Source organism: Rhipicephalus sanguineus, chromosome 1, assembly GCF_013339695.2.
Source record: "Rhipicephalus sanguineus isolate Rsan-2018 chromosome 1, BIME_Rsan_1.4, whole genome shotgun sequence".
Taxonomy (NCBI): Eukaryota; Metazoa; Arthropoda; class Arachnida; order Ixodida; family Ixodidae; genus Rhipicephalus; species Rhipicephalus sanguineus.
In genome coordinates, this window is record NC_051176.1 from 213272479 (window position 1) to 213299293 (window position 26815).

Below are 26815 nucleotides of genomic sequence, written 5' to 3' on the forward strand. Positions count from 1 at the left end.
CGACCACGCACTGTATACGCTCTCTGCGGTGCAGGCCGCCTATGCGACGCTTTCGGGCCTTGAGCTCCAGCATTTCAAAGGAGCCTACCGTTGAGCAGGGACTTTATAACGTTAGAGCGCTCTGTCATGCATTTATTCTGCTTTGCCTGGCCTAAAATTTACATCATCGACGACGCAAATACTGGCGGGAACCAGTAAACCTTTTATGGACCGATGAAACTCTTACCGTTTCATGAAATTAATTTTCTTTCATCGAAAAGGAATAGCTTCACCACTGCTCTATATCAGCCCCGCAGCCAGGCACCTTTCCGGGGGGGGGGGGGGGGGCACCTGTTGAAAACCTTGACTATTTGAGAAAAACACCTGTTTCATTACTTATTTTTGGTAAAAACACCTACTTCACCGAAATTCCAGAGACCCCCCCGGCTACGGGCCTGCTCTATATCAGAGCTGCTTTGGGTCGATGAGAGTGCAGAAGTGTTATGTGTTTTAGTTGGGCCGAAATTCACTTGCACAGGGCAAATTACAACTCGGACGGCAAGGAAGGAAGCGCACACGCGATGCGCTGTTTATTTCTCTCTCTCTCTCTCTCTCAGCAAGGATGACTTTACAGAGTTGTATACGTGCACAAACAGCTCAACATCGTTATACTACAACTGAAAATATTTATTACACTCATATGAATCTACCTCGCCAGCTGCTATCTGCCTGCGTGATCAGCGGGCAGCCTTTTTCAATTACGTTCAGAATGAGGCGATTTCCTGCTGTTCCGAAAAAGTTTAGGCATTTTACAGCATAGTAATGCACTGTTTAGTGTGCATACGTGATCTTAAAGCCGAGTGATTTCACAGATCTGTGACGTCGCGTAACAAGCAGGCGATTTTATGGCACGTCGAAATGTTTTGACGAATGATGAAGAACCAATGGCCAAAAATATGTCGTATTGAATGTAGTGTATTATCTAGTTTATTATGTAGTCGTGCATAAGTGGTCACTACGCGATTGATCATTTTCGCCTCATTTGTTGCATCGCCTTACAAGCAGGTGTTGTGCGCATGACCCAGAAAATTTCGACTAATCGTAAACAGCTGATGACCAATGCGGAATGAAACAATCGGGGGTATTTTAACGTTATAATAACCCGCATTTTTTCAACGAAAATTAGTGCTTACACCGTTAGCATAGACGAATTTAATTGGAGGGACCGTATGGCCCTCCAAGAAATGTTGCAAATACAAATGCGATGAGTGTAAAAAATGTTCTGCACCTCCAGTACCACAAATTGTTACTTTTTTAAAGGAAACGTGTGGTTGACAAGTTAGCAACAATGGTAATGTAACACTAGTAATATAGCAGTTGTAACAATAATATCAACGCACTAGAAACACTATTTCGACTAGGAGCAAACAAGTCAAAATATAATATCGCAAACCTGAATATGTGCAAGAAATGGTAGTACTAATTAATGAAAAGAAAATGTCCATTCATTGCTACCTACATTAAAAACGCAATTATTCATGAGAAGCTCTTAGACATTAACGAAATTTCATGGAATGATACAAATCTATACTACTCGGAATGCCGCCATCGACATAATTCTGTGCATGCATAAAGTTGCGTGGTTTGTACAAAAAGTGTTGCTTATAATATTACTACATGCATAACACGCATACAGGGTATGTCCGAAATTATTGATCAGATCGTTATGCAACACATTAAAAGGTTTTGAAATGACCGAAAAGTAATGTCAGTGAGTCGATTAAAAAAATAATTGATCAGATCGTTATACAACACATTAAAAGGTTTTAAAATAGGCGCCTCCTGCATAGATACATCGCTTTCAGCAAGATTTCCAGGCGTTGATGGTGCCACTGTAGGCCTCTTTAAGAATGTCCTTTAGGGCCTTGGTATAAACCCTTTTGGCTTTTTCAACTGTCCCAAATTGACGTATTTTCGTGGGATGTTCGACACTCCGGCATTCCATGGTCGCCATAGGTTGTCTTTATGATATGAAAAGTTTGGACTGTGGACTTGCCGAGTTTCACACAAAGGTTGGTGCCAATCCTTTCGCCTTTGTTCCAACGAGCGTAGTATTGCGGCTTGCACGGCGAATGAAAACGAGTTTCACGGAAAAGCCTGTTCTTCAGATGGTCACAGACTACTGAGCGACCGTGCGTGCATAAGCGAACTTTGCCCTCCGCCAATCCCAACCGGCCCTGGCGCGCTGCGGCATACAATCACTTCACAATATAATCACTGACATTACTTTTCGGACAAACCCTGTATGTATGGTTGTCCCAGGGTATGCTACGTAAAACTGACTGCACTTCTTTTATAATGTTGTCAAACACAGCTAAGCAAATTCTTCCTCTGTATATCAAAAATCACATGAAACTGAGTGTGAATGAAACATTTCTCTCTCTGTATCCCTATATATAGATACGGCCGATGGAGTGGGGGAAGCTTGCCCCCCCCCCCCCCCCCCCCCTTCCGCTCGCGAACAAGTTGGTACGCCACTGGCGTCATGTCAAGTATAGCAGTCTAATAAACATTACATTTGTATTCGCACGATTCAGGAAGCTATATTCAAGCGTTGCCCGACCCCGGAGGAATACGGTAACGAAAGTTACGTATGATATTCACATCATCGCACCGTAAAGTGCAATTTGTTGCTTTAATACTGGCGTATGTGCTCTAACGTGAGTTCTGAAGTTACATCGGACCATAATTTACCCTTCAAACGCCAGTGTTGTCGACGTGCCTGGTAAGCCCACGATGTGCACACAACTACTGCACTTACAAAAACACATCGATCCACCTCGTAACACTTGGCTCAAAGCCAAAAAATTCAGCATAGAAGTACTCGCTGACTGCTTCGCATGAAACCGATTCCCACAAGGCGTGGGATCTGCCGAATTCTTCCACAAAGGTTTGTGTATTTACTTTTTTTTTTGTTGCTGTTGAAAAGAGGAAGCCAGTGACGTACGCCATGTGAGTGCGCACCCTTACGCACTGGACAGCAGCGCTCATGACATAGTATCAGTTGGAACGCAAGCTCTTCATCTAATAATATCTGGGGTTTAACGTCCCAAAACCACGATATGATTATGAGAGACGCCGTAGTGGAGGGCTCCGGAAATTTCGGCCACCTGGGGTTCTTTAACGTGCACCTAAATCTAAGTACACGGGCCTCAAACATTTTCGCCTCCATCGAAAATGCAGCCGCCGCGGCCGGGATTCGATCCCGCGACCTTCGGGTCAGCGATCGAGCGCCATAACCACTGGACCACCGTGGCGGGGCATCTCAGGTTCGCAAGGCAGCATGTTTCCTTGATGGTGATGCGCAGTGATTGTCCGGAACTGCGCTGCGGAAACAGGCGCGCAGTTAAAGGTCGCAGCTCGGCCCATAACAGATGATTATGGCTTCCTCTCACACTGAGAGTATGATGGGCGCTGCAGCCATCCTGAGCGTATATGGGTGCGCAGCCATTCTTTGCTGAAAAAAATTACACGCCTCACGTGTATCTTGCTGAAAACACCTCCATCTGTCATCTATATAACGATGATTCTCAAATAAAATTTTGCTCAACAAGATTCTAATATTTGCTCAGACCATCCACTTTTCTTTTACTTTTTTTTCTAACAACATGCTTTCACCCCATTAGCGTGGAATAATGTCATAGAAAAAAAAGCTCTGTGCATGATAGGTTGGACGCCTTGCACATGTGCGTTTTTACTTCATCAAGAAGAGTATATACGTCTCCAACATGTTAATTTCCTATATACTGTGCTGTGTACTGTGCATAAAGTGAGCTATATCACAAGGAATATTTTAAAATAGTGAGTTGGTTAGGCAAGTTGGTTCAACATCTTGCGTAGGGGAGCGCAGAAGCGGTTAAGAAGAAAGTGCACATGACAGGAAAGACGCTCACTTGCAAATGGTATTTATTATGAAAAACTTCCCAACACGAAAGCTTATGTGCAAGCGCAATCACAACAAAATAATCTCCGCTCGAAAAGAGTACAAAAAGTATTGCCATATCGCAGGCAAGTACAATATCAAACTAGCTTATATCAGCAGCAAATGACTGATTAATGTTGTGGCTCATAAGCTAAATATATGCGATAATCATAATGAACGTAAAAAAGAATACTCTGAAATATCAATGATACGAGAGAGAGAGAGAGATAATCTTTAATGAAGTTCTCGGAGATGTTAGCCTGGTTTATCGCCTGGCTTGCTACTCCAGCTGTCGGGTGATGACTATGATATGTACAATGATCACATATACACACAAACGATACGATCCTTCATAGTACATTTATGGGCATAATGCGTTCCTTTTTCCCTGGCCAATGTCTCACACGCGCAGTGCATACTATAGGGTTAATGCGTTCACGTTTTTACCTGAATTTGGAATATTACGATTGCACAAGCGACCTTTTGCTGGTATTTCTAAAACATCTTTTCATTCCGGTGTGCTAGCCTTAATAACATTCCAACGACCCATGAACAACGTTTTACACGTCCGTAGCCGTGTATATTGTGCAGCAGCAGTGCGGAGATGTCGCCAGCGAGCGAGTGATGCTGCTCCTCGTGGTGTGTTGTATGGAGTATATAGTGACGCACGACTCCTCAAGAGCACGTGCTATGGAGTTTGCCACTGCGTATATGCACGACTGCTTTAAAACTTTTCGTAACTTGCTTTCATTAATACGGTTTTTGGATATTTTCGGGTTCCCGTGAAGATCGTATCAACGAGATTCCACTGCGCAGGTTTTATGAAGGCAATATTTAGTTCGCCGTTGTAATATTAAACGTTAGGCGCAATGCCAGTCCAGAAGACCGCACGAGTAAGATTTCGACGCATTAAGCGGATATTGAACGTTCGCATCTCGAGTATCACACGTTACTTTATAAACAAAAACCCAAAGCCGCAGCTGTATATATTATAGTGCTAGAATCTGCTGTTGCCCTCACAAGTGGAAACAATTTCTCGTAAACTGCATATCAAGCAGTTGCTGCGACTTTCGCTATGCTGCTTCAGTGAAATTAATTTGTACTTAGTTGCGCAGAAAATGACAATTGTGTACGCAATGCTAAAACATCACTACTACGCCATTAAAAAGGCGGCCGTCGTCGACCCGCCCCACTTCTTGCTACCTTTCGGAGACGAGCCAGACTGCAAGCTCAAAAAATTAATTTTCTGGAAACGACTGCCACTCGTCCATGATACTCACTAGACAAAATAAAAAAAATATGGACGTGTTATACTCGTCCTTGAAACGAACATGATACGGTATCGTAATACCGTATCGCGTCCGAAAGTATCATGATATATGGTGTCAAGATGCTTTCGAATTTGTGCATAGGTTTTTGGCCGAATCTTGAACCCTAGAATAAAGCTGGATAATCGTACAAAGGATTCCCCCCTGATCACTTCCGTACAGCTGCGGCCAAAAGTATTGATCATTGTCCTTTCGTGTTTTAGAATAAACATGCCGTAAATACTAAAGCTTCTGTCTTTAAGGGGAACTCTCGTTCGAAAGAAAATTCGCCATTGTGTCGACGAGGAAAACTTGAATACGGAGCTCCCCGCTACCTCTCTAGTCCCTTTACGTGAATGCGTGAAAGTGGCTTCAGCAGAATGTTTTGTCTTCTCCCTCAGATGGGCTGGGGAGACCTCGGTATCTACGGTCAGCCCGCTAGAGAGACTCCAAACCTGGACAAGATGGCGTCCGAGGGAATCCTTTTCACCGACTTCTACGCAGCCAGCCCTGTCTGCTCGCCTTGTGGGTGACCGAAAAACGTTCATGTTTCCGATTGTCGTCTCAAAGTAAATGTTGCGAGCGAAACAAGATAAGGCGATAAGCCTCTCTGAATCGTTGGCCAATATCACGGCCTCCGGCAGAACTGCGCAAAGTTTCGAATTGCGTGTTTGCATTGTTGGGCGTACCGTCATCGCCTTTACGCCTCTCTCTGTCTCTCACTAAGCTATGCGTGGAGGGTCAATTGAGAGCACATGCACATAAATTATATGTGAACTTGCGAAGAGTGCTCCGTGGTGCCCGCATGCGGCGCTGGCGCGATTAAGGTTGCCGAACAGAAATCGAAAACACGTTACGAGACACGAGCTGCTCAAGCAGGATGTCGTTGTGTAAAATCTATAAAAAGTGTTGTGTAAAATTTATAAAAATTTGTCAATTTACAAACCACGAAATTACGCAGATATAGCGTATTATACGTGGCTGACAACTCTTGCAGCCAGAGCGGCACTGCTGACTGGTCGGCTGCCTATCCGGACCGGGTTCTACACGACCAACAACCACTCAAGGAACGGTTCGTATACGCATACGTTGCTGACTGTTGCATAGCTGGCTGGCTATCACACTGTGCCTATAGTATATTGAAGCCATTTGAAATGGAAGGGCAAAATGAGCGTGACAATAGCGCGAGACAAGACGAAGAAAAGGTCATGGGACAACCACGTAACTAACAACTGAATGTTTTATTGAAGAAAATGCATATTTACAGGCAGCCAAAAACACGTGTTCACAAAGAACGGAAACAAAAATTCTCAGATCAGTGAAGCCAATTCTGGACTTCCGCTCTGTTCATTCGAAACAGGTAAAGAATGGTGTTGTTGCTTCCTGTTTGACCTCTGCCCTAAAGAAAACGTGTCCACACCTACTGAGCGAAAGTTTTACTAAGCAGCTTGATATGCTCCGGCAGGTGCGCTACCCTGTTACTAATTTGGGCCGCCTTTATGAAAGGATTCTTGGCAACTTGAAACGAGGGTTTTTGGCAGAAGCCACTTGCCAGTATTCCTTACTTGTACCGTGTTTCGCACCGTTTTAAGAAGGTTGGCTCGAGGTGTGATGTCAATGTTTTGTTTTCGTCGAAGAATAAGTTGGGTAGAATATGCGCTGCTGTTGAAACGAGGGTAGAAAAGAGTGCAGATACGTGGCACGAGTGCAAAGTGAAGCATATATGGATAGGTTATCCGAGTGCGGGAATGGTGTTGTCTATCAAGTGTCCTCCTCGTGATAAGGCTATATAGGACACACTGGCCGTCGTCTGAACGACCGCTTGAGAGACCACAGACTGCACAAGCGGAAGGGCAACCTTCTTCAAGTGTGTCCCTTCACTGTCGTGATTGCAGGTGCACTCGAGTCTTGTCCAATGCTAATCTGCTTGCGCGTCATTAGGAGCGGACGGCACGAGTACTCGTTGAAGCTTTCTTTATTATGAAAGCAGGTGATACAGCTGTGTGGCTGACCCTTTTCTTGCTGTATACTTGCTGTATACTGTATGTTTGTTTCTGTTGTTTGTAGGGATGGGCGAAAGTAAATTTGAGGTTCGAAGCGAATCCGAAGCGAATAGTGATTTGGTCGAATAATTTAGAATCGAATAGTTCGAATAGTATTTACTGCATATTATTAAGAAAAATGAGCATTTTTGGGATGGATTCGAACTAGGTATGAGTGAATGTCACTTTTTTGGTTTGAAATGAAGTGGAAGCAGCCTTGAATAGTGTCAAGATTTGAACAGCAGGAGGGTGCAAGTTATAAGTGGTGCAATACGTTACAATTTAAAAATTACCATACTTAGCGCATATAAGCCCATATAACATGCTTTTAAACTTAAAAAAAAAAAAAATTACATTTAACCTTCAAGTGCGACTTCGCGGCAGTGCAGATTTCCCCTGGAGGAGTTGTTTCACGGCACAGCAACTAGACAATGCAGTGAAACCATCTTTACAGAGAGTTATGTGCGGTCAAATGTATACATATATTCGTTCATTTCGATTACTTCGAAATTTCGAATGATCTAAATTCGTATCGAAGCGAATTCGAATACTTTAATATTCGTTCGAATATTCGAAACGCCCGAATATTCGCCCATCCCTAGTTGTTAGTGAACACGTGTATTTGGCTGTCTGTGAATGTGCATTTTCTTCAATAAACCCTTCGGTTCTCAGTTATGCGCTTGTCCTGTGGCCTTCGTTGTCTTGTCTCACTTTACTTTCGCGCTCATTTTTCTCGACATGAATTGCTAATTCGCCCGACAGTCTATTCTTCTTGAATTAGAAGCAGCGGTGCCTCCAAACATGATGTGATTTAAAGCTGCGCACGAGCATGTGATTAGTTCGAGTAATTAGTTAATTAGTCGCTATGTAATAAAATTAGTACCCGCTAAAACAGGAACTTTAAGACTGCAGCAACCAAACTAGCGAACAATGAAAAAAAAACAAAAAACGAGCGGTGCTTTCAGCGATTCTTTTGCTATGAGCTCATTTACTGCGACAAGTGCATGCTCTAACATTTATCACAGGGAAGATAGTAGACGCGCAATTTAGATTCAAGTGGCAAATTATGATCAGTGTGAAGCAATGGCAGAATAATAAAGGGGGAAAACCTGTAACGGTCGCTATTTCTGAACACTCTAAAGAAATCTTGTTTCTCTAAATTGAAGCGATGGTAGAAGATCGTCCTGTTTTCAATCTGCACTATTCAGATATACCTACACTTTGGGCTGGAGAATGTACATTGAATGTGCATGGAGATTGGAAAAAATTGTAGCACAGAGCAACACACGGACAGACAGAGAGGACGGGACTGGCGCTATTGGAATTGGGAATACAGATGGTGGTGACAGGTTCATTTTGTGGCTGTTCTGTGACCCACTGTTGAATTTACCGTGTATCGGAGCGTGCGAGTAGTGAAAAGTCAAATCGTATAAGACCAGACCTACGCAGGGTTCCCCTTCAGGCGGGAGGGGGGTCTACGCAGCGCCCCCTCCCTATTAAAAGTATGGGGCAGACTTTGCGCCCCCCCCCCCCCCCCCCCCCGTGCGCACGCCTTTGAATAAGAACGTTAAAAAAAAAGACAAGGGACATTAGAATAATCGTAAATAGCGCAACGGAACGGGGCAACAGAAGGGAAGGCGAACACATCCGTTGAGCGATTTATACGATGAATTTAATGCCAAAATACCAACTAGTCTAAAGTTCAACTCCTTTAAAGCAACAACTGAGTTTCGAAAAGAATTAAGATATTCTTGTTTGTGTGAAAAAGAAGGATGCGTTTATGTTCGCGGCCTAAACGCCCTGCTGACTCCCTCACTCTCCCCGTCCATTGCTTGCCTGCACAGCGTATGTGTCACCGTGTGTGGCGGGCGGCATGCCAAAAGAAGAGCTGCTCATCCCGGAAATCCTTGCCGAGGTCGGCTACAGAAACATGATCATCGGAAAATGGTTGGTACACCGAGCCAGCACCTGTCAGTATTTGTATGGCTTTAGTGCGCGATTTTCATGAACAAATTGTTGGTACACTTATCTGTATGACTTCCGAACGCAGCAACTTTTGTATGACATACACTTCATGAGAAAGCAAGCGTCATAGGCCGATCTGTATACTCTAGATGAACAGATATTTATAGTATACAATATTTATAGGAAAAGGGCAGTGGAAAAAGGAAATAGCATCGCATTTACTCGTTCTTTCGTTCATTTAAAAATAGCTTGTGGACTTTATCAGAGGTAAGTGGGCGATTTGATGTTTAAAATTGCGCATATGTACGAAGGGAATTAAATAAACAGAAAGTCACATATGCAAGTACCGTGGCAGAGCGAGGCAAGCAAGGAAATACAATGAGAAGCGAAAATAATCGGGCGAACTTGTATGACGATAGTGTTTTAAAATAATACTCCATCAACATAAGAATAATGCAGAGACAATGGTAACTTGTGACATATTTAATTAGTGCAAGAAATGTATCGGACGAGACCACGGTATGGACGAGACAAAGTATAACCTTCTTGAACGACACCAAGGAACGCACACGACAGAAAAAGTGTGTTTCTTGGTTTATTTTGACGTGCTCTTTGCACTAACTATAGATATGTCCCAAGTCTGCAATTCGCATCAGCTAGATCCACGCCGCGAATAACCCCTCAGACGTTACTTTTTATATCACCGTTTAGGCGTCCAACATCTTCAGAAATCATTGCGCTGCCTTACTTGGTTCACCAAATTTCTGTCGTCAGTTTGCGTGGATGTAGTTGAGTGGACATTCAGCGCGGACACGCTAGCTTTAAAGTGTACCTGAAAAAACAAGGCACTTAAGACAGAGTATCTACGCCCATCACAGGGCAGCTTTGCACTTGGGGAAATTTTACGTTAAAGCGACATCCATGCCACCTTCCAAACAGCTGGAAGAGCGAAGGCTCGCCATTCCTGCTTTTGAGGCGCCCTTCCGCCGTGTCTTGGCGTATGGCTGCACGGAGCAGTGTTGCCCTTGCAAACTAGCTGCGTCGCGACGGACCGTTTACTTAAAATCGGGTGACGCGCAGGCATCTGGGTCACGAACCGGAGTTCCTACCACTACGTCACGGATTCCACGAGTTCTTCGGCTCGCCGTCGACGCATCCGGGCCCGTTCGACGATGTGACGAAGCCAAACATCCCCGTCTTCAGGGACGACCACATGATTGGCAGGCAAGAAGCGAGAAATAGAACATCACGTGTACGTTGCACGACGCGCAGCCGAGCACGCAAACAACGAAGAGCTGAAACATGATGTTCAAAAGATGATGTCCGTTCGGTTCCCGAAAATTTGTTGGCATTTTCGTATTGCAGTTTCGCTAAGCTGTTTGTTGATGACACATGAGGAAGGGAAAAGTTAACTTCAAAAGTGTGTGAAAAGACAAAATTTACTGGGCAGTGCTCTAGTGTACGCTCAGGCAACGCACCTCGATTTGGGATAACATAATCAATTGGGATTACTAATTGGAACCGATCGATCGATCGATCGATCAATCGATCAATCAATCAATCAATCAATCAATCAATCAATCAATCAATCAATCAATCAATCAATCAATCAATCAATCAATCAATCAATCAATCAATCAATCAATCAATCAAAATTGGCATCAATAACCTCAGTAAGGCCAAAAGCAGTAGAATCGTGCAGTAGAACTGCCGTATTGGTCAACGAGTCTTTCCCCGTGCACATGGCCCGCTGGCACGCCTTTACGCATACTCTGCAAGCCATTGCAAATGAAACAGATGGATAATTCTGGTATTTCAGGTATTACGAGGACTTCGAAATCGACGTGAAGACAGCAATGTCCAACATTACAGTTATGTACACTGAGGTACGTAAGCTGAACATTTTTCGAACATGATGCAATTCAATGATCTCCGTCTACCACGACGGCCGCCCGGCGAGAGAACGGCAACCGGGCCCAATAGAATCTGTATAAAAGTGCGCATATTTATGTCAGCTACTACAGGCCTGGAGCCTAGTCGCGCAAAGGAAATAAAGATGGGCTGGTACGCATATATGGTATACACGTACTCAACTCACGGCCGGCAACTTAACCGCTGTCACTAAAGCGGAAAGTGTACTATACCATTGCATTCTAGGGGCAGAAGCCTCGAGGATTAAAAAGGAACTAGAGAAGTTAGGAACCACGCAGTGTGCGATGGAACGAATGATGATTGGCTTAACATTAAGAGATAGCAAAATAGCAGAGTGCATTGGAGGACAAACAGGGGTAGCTGATATCCTCGTTGCCACAAGGAAAAGAGTGCACGAACGTCATGCATAGGACGGATAACCGATGGTCAGCCAGGGCGACGAAATTGACGCCAAGGGATGGGAAACGCGAGGGCGGCAGAGAGTTAGGTGAGGCGGTGAAAGGAAGGAATGAGCAGGCATAAAATTGAATCAGCCTGCTCAAGATGGTAAATTGGAGATCACTGGGAGAGGCCTTCGTCCTGCAGTGGACATAGAATATATAGACTGACGACGACGACGATGGTGATGTGGAGGAGGAGGAGGAGGGCAATGCGATTTCGCACCATCAGTTATGTTCGACTGGTCTCTCGGTCACAAGACTTTTATGTATATCTATTCGTTTCTCGTGTGTCCTCTCTCCGGCATGCATTATAATGTACCCACTTGATGGAACGGTGTTTGTTTGTTCGTTTGTTGCGTTTCCTCCTTCTCTGTCATCGTATGTCGCTGAACTATTCAGAGTGCTTCCAGACTCCGTCCTCATACGCAGGAGGCCGTGTCGTTCATTAATCGGCAAGCTGCGCGGCGTCAACCCTTCTTCTTGTATTGGGCACCGGACTCCACGCACGAGCCCGTCTACTCTTCCTCGGCGGTCAGAAGCCAAAGCGCCCGTGGAGCGTGAGTGCCCGCCGAAGCCTTTTATTGGACAAGCGAGGATATTATATATGTATTCATAACGGGTTCCCCTGCTTCGGTCCACATCTCTATATAAAAGTATGCTTGCAAGTATACACGAATGTAGTTTTACGCAAACAACATGAATGTAGTCTTACACAAACATTATTCACACTTAAAAAAAAAAAAGAAACGTAGAATAGGCTTGCTTGCGGTTGAGCCTCACATTCATTTCTTTTGTAGTGTCTCTAAATATACGCCAACACAAAACTTCTATGCTCTCAGATAAAAGTGCCTAATAACATTGAAACGAATAAAAATGTAAATAGATTACATGACTTAGTGGAAACACCGAAAATAAATTCTTAAAAGGATCAGCCGATGAGTTGTATACGGCCACCTTTTTCATTTGGTGCCAACCCGTGCACCTTGATTTGCACGACTGGAAGGAATTGTTACAGTCCTGATAGCTTATCCATCGCTTACATCCTGCACTACATATAGCGTGTTACGCTTTATATATACAACTGCAATTTCATGCTGATAAAAAGCTTTACATATATAGTGCACAGGAGAACGAGACAGAATAAGGCGCTTGTGTCGCCCCGTCGCCCTTGTATGTCTGCGGCGCAGGGTTTTTTCAGTATGAAAATTGTCAATTGCAATTGCCGACATCATAAGATATGCAAACACAATAGATGGACTACCAGCTGGACGGGATTATACTAGTTCGGTTAAGCAGCAACAAGAAGGAACCGCATGCTTCGGTATTGCGCTTGTCCGCATAGAAATGAGAAAAGACCCGTCGATACGGCCGACAATGTCATTCCATAGTCCAGTTCACATAGCTACTTCCTGTGGACTGGCACCGGCAGTGCAGTGTCCGCACCCGTTACGTGAGAGAAAGCCAAAAGCGCAGGATCTGCGATGCGATGGCGACTCGCTTCTGAATGCCTATTTAAAAATGTGACAAATTTCATTCGTATTAATTTTCACACGAAAGAGGAATTAGAACGCCGCTAACGGGTGTTGTGTGCCGTGTCTGAAGGCATGTGACTATACCTCGAGTGATGGTCTTTGAAGTTTCGCAGACTGTTCTTCCAGCGCATGGTGGTGGCGTTAACTGAAGAATGCACCAAACCGCGGGTGTTATGTACCCATCAATCATCACGCTCTACATTATCATACACCATACATGATAACGCTCTTATGGTGGGGATCACGTCACTACAGAGGTATCATGCTCTGTGCGATCCCTAACTATTAATATTGCCGCGTGTGTTTCGTGCTGCGCCCTGGTTTATCTATTGGGAACGTTGTTACTTAATTGGCAGGTTACAGATGTGTGGGTGATGTGCCGTCAAGAAGCCGGAAAAAGCGTGGCGTCGCGAAAATGGGGATGAAGAGCACGAATTTTCACTAGAAGCAACGCCAATTCACGCGCTCGCTAAACCTGCATTTTACTATATACCACAGAACTGCCCGGTGTTAAGTGCTATCTCTATGTTTGCATATACGACGGTGTTATGGAGAGTAAAATCTTGACAATAAGAACGTTCGCTCTTGTACTTACGCACCTTTCTGGATGAACAATTACACAATCGGCTTGTTAGGGTCGATTCCTTTAAGCGTGTACTAACAGTGCTCATATGATGCGTGTCTCGCGAACGGCGCAGTTACGGCGATGCGGTAATTGAACTGGATCGAGGCGTGGGCGCTATTCTGCTTGCCTTGAAGACCACGGGCGTCGCAGAGAACACATTCGTGTTTTTTACATCAGACAACGGGGCAGCCACATACGCCAAGACTAACGGTGAGTTCTCTCTCAAACTCAAATAATTTGCTGAACAGGCGACGTCTCACTTTTTTGACGTGTGAGGAACGGTACTCTTTCCTGGTGCACAAACGTTTTTGTTGTAGAGTGCCGAAGTGACATTTAAATTTTGTCATTGACAAAAATTTTGTCGATAACTTTCTCGAGATCTAAAACCTTCAGATAACGACAAAGAGAGAGAAAGAGAGAGAAAAGTCAAACATGTCGAACTGAGGAAGATTGCATATACAAAGGGTATACCCTAGAACATAAGATGAGCACATACCTATTTGTCGAAATCTGGGTCCGGACTAAACTTCGGTAATTAAGCGGGGGCTCTCATACAAAATTTGCAGCCTTTGTATGCATAGCGTTCTCGGTGCGATTCTTCATCACGAGCGTTTCGCGTGAGCGGATGCCGGCGTCGCAGGTGGCAGCAACGGTCCTTTGCTGTGCGGAAAGCAAACTACCTTCGAAGGAGGCGTCCGGGAACCGGCCATTGCCTGGTGGCCCGGAACTTTCCCTGCTGGCACGGTGAGTGAACCGCCGGGCTTGATCATAAGTGGAATTACTACGCGACACTATCAAGACTGCATAACGGAACCGGGCGTGTTATTTGGTCTGAAATCTGTACACGTACGTCACTGGCTCGAACCAAACAGTGACCGGCGTACCCTCGCATATCTAAGGTTTTTTATTTACGCCAACCCGTATATATGTGTCAGACGAAAGGGAGCTGCAACCGAAGGGACCTTGTGACTACGGGCCCATGATGCTCATTGTTCGCTAAAAACTTATGTCTTTTTTTTTATTTTAGAACCTAAGTTTCGGTGAGCTCGATTATCGTGGTGGGCATAATGACACAGGAATTACAGTACAAGGCTGCTGGGAAACAATCTCTGGCATGCCGTCCTCCTTTTAAATCTTCCTCTCTAATCCAAAGGCTGCCGAGTTCACAAAGCATTTTGCTCGTGCGGGGAACGATTCGCTGACCGCTATACGAATACATGATATGTACGATTGGCCGGCACGTCTTGAAAAATCACTCGTGACAGACGAACTATTTGCGAATAAGAGGTCATATACTATTCGCCAGAGGTGACGTAATAGCCGTTAAAGATATTTAACGGGAAGATGACGAAAGAGCAATAGCCGTATAGTCAGGCGCTTCAGAAGGGGACGGAGGGTTGAACTTATTTTTGTAGCGTATTTTTATCATATTTTCACTCAATAATATTTGCCGTACTCATCTATAGGCTTTTTTTATTATTATTTCAAGTTTTCATTGCTCGAGGTACTGAGGAACATATATGCATAAACGAAGTAAAGTAGCAAATGCTATTGGGCAAATAGAGTAGCAAGCTCATTCGAAAGCTTATAGCCAAATAAACCGTCTGTATAGCACCGGCCATTGTTCTTTGCATTGGTTTAGTTCGTTCTCTAGGTATCATGTATCGCATACTTTTACTCATAATATAGATATTTGTTTGTTTCTTTTTTGTTCCTGGAAGCTGAAGTAGGTGGCGTCATTTACACTGCTCGAGCAGAAAGGCTTTTTATGGACACTGTCATTTTCGCCATTTTTTCGCTTTCTTATACAATCGAAGACAACGTATTCTGTCTTTCAGATAAGAAAAGGAATTTGAAAGTACGGTACAACTTGACGTACTCAGGACCGTGATCCGGAAGGAAGGAATAAATAGATGGAAAGACAGGGAGGTTAGGCAGGAAGGTTCAGAACAGCACCCCCAAGAACAATGACAATTAATGTCACAGCGCCTTCTGACAACCAAAGGAAATTGTCTTGTAACCTGTTTGCAATAATAGAGCAAAGAACGCAGTTTCTTACTCTGCAAATAAATAAATAAATAAAATAAATAACGCGAGCTGGAAAGGTCGCGTGCAGGTAAGCCGGTGGCCGGCTTCCAACATGGACCTACTGCCCACCATCGCCGAGCTGGCTCGCATCACGCTACCGCCGGGCCTCGTGCTGGACGGACAGAGTCTTGTGGACAGCATGCTCGGCCGGAACGAGACGCCGAGCGAGAGGTGAACGCCCGCGCGGTCGACGTTGGCGGCTCCCCGCGTGCCCGCTCCTGGCGCGGTGCCCGAGCCGCCAGAATTTTTTTTTTACTGTCGTGAAGCGCGCCCAAAACGTCCGGCGGGTTGCGAACAGGGCCTTACTGAGCGCATACGGGACTTCGCAGACTCGATGGCGTTTTGTATGCACGCACGCTCAACACCTTCGTGGCTCGATGAAGCGTACGCTTCAGCTATTATTAGCACGTCCACTGTAAAACTTTCGTTAACCATATCGATACTGAAAGGAAATATATATATATATATATATATATACACGCCAAACGATCCTACGGAATAACTAACTACTATTTGACTGACATCGTTTTCAGATTTTCCGGTGTAATCCTGATCAGAACGATATCTTTGGATCTGCACGCACCATTTGGGTGCCCGTAGCATGTGGAAACAGACACGCGTAACGAAAATGTCATAAACATCAGCCATAGTTATGACGCCAACTGTAGATATTGTACATTTCCAGCGGTCACTTATTTGATGGACGCAATGACTCGCGTTTTTTGTGTCAGTCATAATTAGAACCACATTTTGCCTCATTTAAAGAGCCACGATTTTGCGCAGCGTGCCTTTCCTTTACAAGTGCGCCAGATATATTCAGGTAGAATATGTATTAGGTTTCCTTGACAATCGCACATCATAATCGCAGTGAGAACGCGCCGGGCATCATTAAGTGTGCGAAGCATGGCAAGTGTGAATGCGTATTACCACAGCCACGAAAGTCTCATTAATGTATTGCTATGTTTTCTCCACGCTTCAATACCGGATTTTTCTGTTTGGACTTGGCTACCGAAAAGGCTGGTCGCACTACAAAAAAAAAATAATAAAGTGTTGCAGTTCTTCGTGCACAACGCGCACACGTTCGAAATATCTGTTAGGTTTAAATTAATAGAAACTGCGATTCTGGATAAATATCGCCCGCCGCGGTGGTGTAGCGGTAACGGTGCTCGGTTGCTGACCCGAAGGTCGTGGGTTCGATCCCGGCCGCGGCGGTCGCATTTTGACGAATGTGAAATGCTAGAGGCCCGTGTACTGTGCGATTTCAGTGCACGTACCCCAGATGGTCTAAACTTCCGGAAACCTCCACTACGGCGGGCCTCATAATCATACCGTGGTTTTGGCACGTAAAACTCCAGATATTATTGTTATCTGGATAAATATCGCATATTTAACAACATTTACCGCGGTATAATTTGGAATGGTAATCGCCACATACGCACGTTGTCAAGTAAATTTCCACCTCTCACCGTAAGAAGACAGACAGAACATGGCTTATTCGTTGACCACGAGCTAATTACGGCCTGAAACTTACGCGTTATTGTCTGCCCAGGATACAAAGTGAGTTTGTGTCTCTTATCTAAGCAAACTATATTGGAAATTCTGTCTTGAATGCCTTTCCCGATGTTACCTTTCTGTGCTTTCTGGTCAGGAATATTTATTGTGTGCATGGTCCATTCATGGGAAGAATTGTCCTGCACAATATGTTCCCTTGCTGCAGTTACCGCAGAAAGCCACGCTTGCGCTTGAAATTCCTCGGAAAACGACCCGATACAGGCATCATGTCGAATGTGGAGTCCCGCTCACAGATGTAATATTGCGCGGCCGAAGAGTGGGATGGCGCCAGGCATTGCACAATGTGAATTGCGCAGTGAGTGGGCGGTTTAAAGCTATCCACTCTTTACGAAGAGCTCAACCGTAAGCCATCGCCGTCGTAGTCAGCCACAGCATCAAAAAAGTGTGCAGCTTTACGTAGAGAGAGATAGAAATGTAATTTGGAAAGGCAGGGAGGTTAACCAGAAAACATCCGGTTTGCTACCCTGCACCCCTTCCCCAGCTTTGCGTATGCGTGCACACATTGATGGTACGTCGCTTCTTCGCAAAATGATTCTGAATTATATGGCGTAGCGGGTGCTCCGTAACTATACTTCCAGTGGGCTCTAAAGCTGCATGCTCCTTCAGCGCATACGCTTTGAGTGTGCTACGTGTTCCGCGCAGGCCTGGCGTTTCGCTTCTTAACTTCAGCCGTATTGCCGTTCAGATTATTGTAATAATCTATGTTGGTCTGTGACAATGTATACAGAGGAACCCGCCGCTCACGAGCATCCAATCGCTGTGCCGTGCAGGCCGATCTTCCACTACCGGGGCAATGAGCTGATGGCGATTCGGAGCGGCATGTACAAGGCCCATTTTTGGTGCTGGACAGACTTTTGGGAGGATTTTCAGCGGGTGCGCTCCATATTATGTTTTTATACATTTTTATGATCTTCCGACGTTTCGGCCTGTGTCCGGCCTTGGTCAGGGAATACAGGAGCTTTATACCGATCTGTTGTCATTGCATGCAGGGCGTTGACTTCTGCCCGGGACAGAGCGTGAATGGCGTGACGAGCCACGAGCAGCGGAACTACACGCAGCAGCCGGTGCTCTTCCACCTAGGCTCGGACCCGGGAGAGAAGTTTCCCATACCGTACGTGCGCAGTCTTTTAGTTTTGAAGTCCCAATTACTGAACTTTCCGTGTACCATCGTAACCACTTTTGGTGTGCCATAGATAAAGAGATGTTTGTAACACATAGGAAAATTTCGACTGCATTTCCTGACAGTCCTCATGTACTCGCGCTAGCAATAGCTTAGTTCGGTGCACGTCAAAGACGCCCACGTGTGTCCATGTATGACCACTGTATACGGGCACGTGATAAGCTTGAACGCGAAATCATTGAGGCTTATTATATTAATCTCGAAGGAGGTAGTTGAGTCAGTATATGTCATCGCTATCACCATTGAAAAAAAAAAGTTGATTACTTGACAAGTTTCATTTAATTTTTCGATGATGTGCGCACACATATACGTGTCACATCACGTGGTTGAACGTTGAAAGTCAGCGCTGGTCCTGTTTTCATGTGTCTCTTTTCGTCCTTGTTCTCGCTGCAGAGCTTCCTGAATATGTGCATTTGCGGTAAAGCCACGTCTCGACGCCAACGCGGGTGTCGGGGCGCACGTGTTTAACTCGGACGTTAACGTCAAATCGGGTTTGATTGATCGAAACGCGGAAAAAGAAAGAAATACGTGGACCGTTTTTAAGGTAACTTCTTGGCCACCACACAAATCCGTGTTGCAAAGTGTCATAGCGAGGGGCAACTCGTTTGGGAAACTGACAAATCACGTGCTCTGACGTCATACTGAACTGTTCGCATTTATTGTCTTTTTTGAAAAAAAAAAAAAACAAGAACGAATGATTGCTGGTGTCAGCGGGTTTACTTCAGGGGTGCTATGCAGGATGGCCCGAGCTTCTCGGGCACATGAGTTTGCTCCGAGCTTGCATTACGGCGGTCATGAAAGGAAGACAGTGCGGAGCACGCGATAGCAGCGTTGATAAAAACGGCTACAAGAACGAGAATGGCGTCACAAACGCATGTGCGACATTTGCGGCGGTTTTCAAAGGAACACCGCGTCCGAACACGACAGCGCCGCCACTTTGTCAACATTTTGACAGTGCAGCGCCGTCAGCGTGATCGTCGCGCTATCTTTTTTGCCAACTGATCATCGCGCCTCCCACGGGGGTGTTCGTGGGCGTTTGTCCTCTTTCGGAAAATTCTTTCGTTCCACCTGCATCACGGAAATTTCCACTCTCGAAGGCAACAAGGGCGCACGCCCAGCACTCTGGTGCAGCTCGTTTCGCTTCTCTGAAATAATACAGATAAATAAACGCACAGGTTACTGTTATACTTACATTACACGTCTGAAAATTTTTCTGTAGTAGCGAATCGGTAGAAACCAGGGGCGTAGCCAGAAATTTTTTTCGGGGGGGGTTCAACCATACTTTATGCATGTTCGTGCGTGCGTTTGTATGTGTGCGTGCCTATATACGCAAGCAAAATTGGAAAATTTCGGGGGGGTTTGAACCCCCCCAACCCCCCCCCCCCCCCCCTTGGCTACGCCCCTGGTAGAAACGATGCCTCAACAAACAAGTAAATAGTAAACAAGTAAATAGTTCTCGCCGAAAATCCCACCAGGGGCGCTTGCTTCATAGCTGTGAGTGGTACGTCGTGAGAGCGGTGAAAGTGAATGTGAGACATCGCAGCCACGTGATGATATAACCTTTAGTTCTTCGTGCGTGTGTGTATAGTCTGTGCGATTAGGCTCATAGATGAATCGTGCCGCTCGCTGGCGTTGCGTCGTGAGCACTGTTCCTCGGCAAGAGGAAACGCGATGGGCGGACCCGCTCTTCGCCGCGGGCGTCTGTCAGTCAAATTGATTGACGCGCGAACTCGGGCACAAACTCGTTGATTCTGAAAAGGCCCCAGTTCAACTCGTAACTGTCATAGTGCCGGTGTGCTTGTCAAGTGTTTTATGCGGTGGACGCTACTCAGCAGCTTCTTAGCATATAAAATAATTTGGTCAGCTTGCAGTGCTTGTGCAGGGCTTGGGCCATCGGAGGAGCTTGTGATCACCTAGCTTCTTCCAGCTTTTTACGTGGCTCGTCGCTTGGTCTGCCTCGGAGTAATGACCGTGTCAGTTCGGTTTCAATATTGGTGCTATTGATTAGGAAAGTCTCAACTAACATGATCTTGAATAGCCCTTTCTTAATTGGTAATGCTTTAATTACCACGACATTAATTACCCAGGTTTAATTCGCAAGGGCCTGAATAGCACGGAGGTAATTAGCATAATACTAATTAGCAGGATCCTAATTAACACGGCTTCAGTGAGCAAGGTCTTCGTTATCTTGGTTTTAAGTACACGCTCCTAATTAGCTTCGTGTTAATCAGCACTAATTGTCAATGTTTTAATTACAGCGGTATTAATGACTCAGGTTTATTTCGCAAGGTCCTGAATAGTACAGAGGTAATTAGCATAATTCTAATGAGCACGAATCTAATTAACACGCTCCTAATTAGCGTTTTGCTAGTTAACATTAATTTATAGTGTCTTAGTTACCACGACATTAATTACTCATGCTTAATTCGCAAGGTCCCAAATAGTACAGATGTAATTAGCATAATGCTAATTAGCACGATCATAATTAACACAATCTCGATCCTAACGTTCTGATTACCTTGGTTTTAAATACACGCTCCTAATTAACGTCATGTTAATTAGCATAATCTTAGTTACCTTGTTCTTAGCTTTACACGACTTCATTAGCATGGTCTTAATAAGACGTGGCTAAGTTAGCTCAGCCTTAGCATGATTTGGCCTAACCAGTTTCGTCATAGCACGTCCTGACTTAGCTATGTATACCGTCCAGCCAATTAGCTAATCAGCCGGGCGCACGTGCTATTGGACCGAGCAGACGATCAAGAAGAGAACGACGAGGGCGCGCGCCGGCCGAGCAACGCGCTAGTATGTACAGGCCGACCATGGTGATTATACACGTGGCCTTGGCGATTAGCTCTAGCCGCCGTGTTTTAAGGCGCTCGGTCGGAACTAATCTCAGAGGACACGGTGCTGATTATCCTAAAGGATACTTAGTGCAGACACTAAACGCTTGAAAATGAATTCAAACGGCCCGCGCACACATAAAAAATATAGTTAGTAGAGCTTTCTGCCACTTTTCTTGCATGGGTGCACTTCTGCACTCAGTGGAACGACAAACAAATGAAAGAAGTTTGACGACACCACCCAACCTTCTCGACCACCCTTGACGTGACGCCGCGTTCCATCGTAACCAATGGAACGGAGCGCGCGCTGAGGGATGGATTTCACCTTCTCGTACTATTAGCTCGTTCAAAAGGGGGTGTCTCCAGAGCTGGGAAAGATCCCGAGTTCGCCAAACTCGGGCCATCCTGCATAGCACCCCAGATCGATTCAGCAGTTTCTTCAAAGTGCGCATACGGAGCGCGTGCAACAACGCGCCATCCGGCTTCTAAACTTGCTGCTGTTGCACAGTCGGTGTGCGCGCGACAGTTTGCGTCGTTCTGAATCGGCGCGCTCGCAGAAGGCTGCGTGAAACGCCCCCGTGCGCGTTCGCTAATCATGGTCCTCGGTGGTCTGTGCCCGCGGCCAGTGAACGGGACGGCGATCGATTGCCCTCTTGTTGGCCGTATAGGGAGGTGGGGCTCGGCGTCCACCCTGCCTCTGGAAATCTTCTCGCTTGTCCCTTCGTTTCGCGATTTTCTATGTTTCTTTTCCTTCTTTTTTTTTTTTTTTTTTTTTGCTAACGCACTTGTGCCACGATGCTCACAACGTTGTCTATCCACCACGGGTCTTCAGTCATCGAATGCGTATCGGAAAAGCAAGCAAGTCCGGATGACGCGTACGTGTATACATATGCACGTGCATGCACAGACGCCTCTCTATTAACGCGATGCATTCCGCGCTCTCAGCAATGACGTCGTGCAGGAGGGTCGTACATTCCGATGATGCCCGAGCACGACGCGACGAAAGCACGAACGCCGGCATGCTACAGGCGCCGCGGCTCATTTGTCTCTGATTGTTTGGGCTGTCAGCCGGGCTTGCTCGACGTCACGACCGAGCGCAAGTGCATATGTAATCTCTTACGTGGAACGTTCACCCAGCCGGTTAATAAAGCTCCAGCAGCGCTCCAGAAACACTAGCAAAGTTTTGGCAGGAGTGTGAGCAGGCACAAAATAACACGATTTTTGATCGCTTCTGAACCACGCGTATTTTCTCGACGCACCCGATTCGTACACGTTGCTTCCGCGACTGCGCCGCGTGGCCGGAACTATAGCGGAAAATTGGCCCTGACCACGTGATGGGCGTCACTGTCTATCACGAACCAATCAAAGGTTCGGCAACATTGGAGGGCTATACTCTCTACGAGTCAACGCACTTACAAATCGCGAATACAGGAGGGGCAGCGTCATAGGCAAGCTGCTTGACGTCATGGTGCCTGCGCAGATTCTTACGCGGTCATGAACCACCGCGGTGGTACGGTGGTTACGGTGCTCGGCTGCCGACCCGAAAGTTGCTGGCTCGATCCCGGCCGCGGCGGTCGCATTTCCGATGGAGGCGAAATGCTAGAGGCCCGTGCACTTCGCGATGTCAGTGCAGGGAACACCAGATGGTCGAAATTTTCTAAGTCCTCCACTACGACGTGCCTCGTAATCATATCGTACTTTCGGCGCGTAAAACTCCAGATATTATTAGAGTCTTTTAGCAAGTTACGGAAATACGGTACGCAAATACGGTAAGGCAGTACGGTAGCGTTCCTCCTTTCCCGCTGGTTGTGCTTTGGCCGCTCAACGACCGGGAAAGGAGGAGCGGTACCGTACTGCCTTACCGTATTTGCGTACCGTATTTCCGTAACTTGCTAAAAGACTCTAATATATTGTTACGTGAACCCTCCAAATCTGCACAATTACGTGGCATCGCCTCATATTTGTGTAATGGCAGCAGCGACGCCCATGTGACAAGTGCACTTTTCTCCCTCCTCTCTGTAGCGTCGATTCGTCAGAGTACCGCGAGAAAATAGGGCCCATCCTGGAGATCTATCAGAAGCACAGGTGCAGTTTGGTGCCGGGCAAGCCGCAGCTGGACTGGTGCGACGACGCTGCCATGGTGGGTGCGTGCGCGGCTCCCTCGCTCGCGTGTCATCCTCTCCCCCCCCCCCTCTCTCTCTCTCTGCAGCAGTGGGCTCCTCCTGGCTGCGAGAAGATCGACCGGTGCCTGCCAGTGCCGCCGTCGAGACCGTATCGCTGCCCGTGGCCGTACTAACTTGCATGAAAGTCCGAATAAAATGAGTAGAGGCCTCTCTACCTTCACCGCTTTCTTATTTTGAATGCCACTGGGCATGTCTTGAAGATAGCGCTGAAACAGAAGCTACTAGTTCTTTTACCTGTTAAAGGGCAGTCATTAATTACACAAATAAAAAATAATCGTTACAAAGTTTCTATTGCTTCATTCTAGTATAGGCAATGTTAAAGTACAAACGAATAAAATAATATTTATCGTTACATGACATTACCAGATGGTTACCTTGTCTGCTTTCGACATTCTAAGCTGCTGATCTAACGGCAATACGGCGTGCAAATGTTATAACCTTGGCATTTCGTTGCTCTAATGCCAAGTTTCACCAGATAACTTGAAGTACATAATGGTTTGCTATTTGTGCGTGCAAATACTAAAACTTTCGAATACGAACCAAACAGCTTCGGGTGTTCGATTAGTATTCGATTGCAAAATGAGATACTGAACCTGGGTGGTCACAGTCTTATCAAGCAGCTCCACAGAAACAGACAGCGATAAGAAGGAAACAGCGCACTGCCCTATTTTTTCTGTCTGCGTCCGTGACGCTGTTTAGCAATACAACATTCGATTCGAGCATTGCCTTCTGGAAGTTGTAAAGCATTCGAGCCTTTTTAAAGATCAGGGAAAAACGCACTTTTGGGAGAATCGAGCAAGGAGGAACAATGCCAGTTGACCGGTCATCCGGTTGGAAACGGCATTACGCATGCTTGTACTGAATGACTTGGATAAGCCTCCCTTATCGGCGACTAAATCGACGATATGGAAACTTCGTATTTCACTTTTAGGACTTCGATAATATTTAGTACTCCATCAATATTCAGAGGTGATGTTTTATTATTACTCGTAATCGATTAAATATATCAGTAGTAGAATAGCCTATAGAACGAATGTCCACGCCATTTTAGATTTGCATATATATCTGTCTTTACATGCCCGCGGTCAGTACTTGAGACGGCGCCAGCGACTGACATTCTCTTACGAGCATGGGCGATTACACTGTAGAAAGAAAGTGGCTGTACCTCCACGACGTGCACTTACTATACTCTGTTTCAGAAGTTCCGTGCAGCACTGTGGAAGGGTAGTGTAGCCTTGGCTCTGCTGCACGGAACGTCTGGAAAAGAGTCTGGAACAGAGTATATATATGCCATCCTTAAATGCTATAGTGTAGCATTAACAAGATTGCGTATAAAAACTGTGTACGTTGGCGGTGAAATGCAGCACACCGGCCCTAATCCCTGACATTTTACTTATTTTCGACGGTATCCTATCGTTTCGGTATGCTCCCAAAAACATGTGCCGTGGTATGTCGAGCATGTTCTTGAGGTCTTTGAGGCTTATTAAGAACTTTTTTACGTCGAAATTTACTTACTCTCGTTGCCTTCTTGATACACGAGCTATTGATTGATTGATTGATTGATTGATTGATTGATTGATTGATTGATTGATTGATTGATTGATTGATTGATTGATTGATTGACCTTTTTTATTTCGAAAGACTGCCCGTAGGCATGGACTTACCACCGTTCACTGTTAGACTTGTTACACGAAGCAAATTTGCACGTGTATTTTTGATTGATTGATTGATCGCTGTATAAAGAGGACTGGTTTTCTTCTCAAACGGTAGTAACATGCATCTATGCTACTGAAAGACCGGAATCCTTGTCATGAACAAGCATTACGGTGGATTAGATTTAGATACACAATGGTTGTCCGTTCAACAAAGAGGCCTATATACCTTTGGCATTGCCGGGAGAGAGAGAGGTAAATGAAATCTTGGTTACGCCATTGACGCCAAATGGTTCGCTGACCATCTTTGCCTGATGACCCTCCAGACTCGCTTAGTTCTGAATGGTTCGCTGACCATCTTTGCCTGATGACCCTCCAGACTCGCTTAGTTCTGACCAATATTCTCTCCATCAAGCACAGAACTTTACGCTCCTATGGGACAAACGTGCGCTTACATCCCCGCGTGTTTGCTTTCTTTACCATAACATTTCCCGGGTGGAGGAAGTTTGCCTTCGCAGTCCTTGGGCTGGGCTGTGCCCTGAATAATGTTGTCACGTGCTCCTGGGAATCTGAAAAGACAATTCACTAACGTGTCCCAAGGGTCCAGCACTTGTGTCTGCGATGGACATCCATCGTCCCTTGGTGGCTGTGCCCCGGTATTTGGGATATTATACGCACAAAGCGCTCCAGGAGGTAAAACTAAAGCCGAATGTTCCAGAGGAGTGTTGGCCACTCGGCAAAGGATAAAAAAATGCGCCAACTAATTGCTGCAGCACATGCCTCGCGCAGGGCTGCATGCACTTCCGAATTGTTCTTCTACTACATATATGTCTTATAAGAAATCCACGGAGTATATAGCCATAATTTCTTGGGTATTATCACGCTTTTCTGTAGAGATGAGTGTGGCAAGACGCGCTCACACGTGCGCGGAAAAGAGCTGAGATTGCTTATCAAACCGGAGCAAGCTGCAAGATAGGACACATCGGCGGACGATTACTTCTCCAACGCACTCGAGTCTTGCAAGAAGAAGTCGGTCGATATAGGCACCCGACGGCGTGCTTCAGACGACGCTCGACGGCAGACATTCGAATACAAAACGCAACAGCGAGCGCGATGTTGGCACATTTTCTAGCTTGCGCAACCCTGTTTACGGGAACTGTTTTCTCCCACGTGGACGCTTCTGTTGCAAGGCCAAACTTCATTATAATGCTCATGGATGACGTGAGTACGTTTGCAGTCAATTTGTCGTTGTACCTCTCCAACGTGATGGATACGCGGTCAGGTGCACATGCTTACACGCACAGGGGAAGCAGTATACGCGGCATTCATTCATCCTGATGGTGCGCTGAGTGAACACTATATGCGAAAGTTCGCAACAAAAATAGATACAAAGGACGGGCAGCAAACACAATAAATACCAAATGAATGCAATATACGAGGAACGAGGTGTAAGCTTTCGTATAGCGTTCGCTCAGCGCTGCATCAATATGAAT

The 26815-nt window shown here is 45.7% G+C and overlaps 2 protein-coding genes across 2 annotated transcripts in view; both read left to right on the forward strand.

Annotated features, from left to right (window-relative positions):
- Positions 1-23945, forward strand: part of LOC119407081 (N-acetylgalactosamine-6-sulfatase) — a 28483-nt gene extending 4538 nt beyond the window's left edge. Inside the window, exons 2-14 of the mRNA XM_037673919.2 lie at positions 5670-5793; positions 6266-6340; positions 9155-9257; positions 10356-10499; positions 11095-11161; positions 12077-12204; positions 13878-14014; positions 14445-14548; positions 15921-16063; positions 18235-18337; positions 18454-18575; positions 23510-23627; positions 23697-23945. Coding sequence (XP_037529847.1) covers positions 5670-5793; positions 6266-6340; positions 9155-9257; positions 10356-10499; positions 11095-11161; positions 12077-12204; positions 13878-14014; positions 14445-14548; positions 15921-16063; positions 18235-18337; positions 18454-18575; positions 23510-23627; positions 23697-23783 — 1455 coding nt within the window. The 3' untranslated portion in view covers positions 23784-23945. The remainder of the gene's footprint in view (positions 1-5669; positions 5794-6265; positions 6341-9154; positions 9258-10355; positions 10500-11094; positions 11162-12076; positions 12205-13877; positions 14015-14444; positions 14549-15920; positions 16064-18234; positions 18338-18453; positions 18576-23509; positions 23628-23696) is intronic.
- Positions 23946-26319: 2374 nt separating this feature from the next.
- Positions 26320-26815, forward strand: part of LOC119407091 (N-acetylgalactosamine-6-sulfatase) — a 29315-nt gene continuing 28819 nt past the window's right edge. The window contains exon 1 of the mRNA XM_037673929.1: positions 26320-26543. Within this exon, the coding sequence (XP_037529857.1) occupies positions 26436-26543 (108 nt within the window). The 5' untranslated portion in view covers positions 26320-26435. The remainder of the gene's footprint in view (positions 26544-26815) is intronic.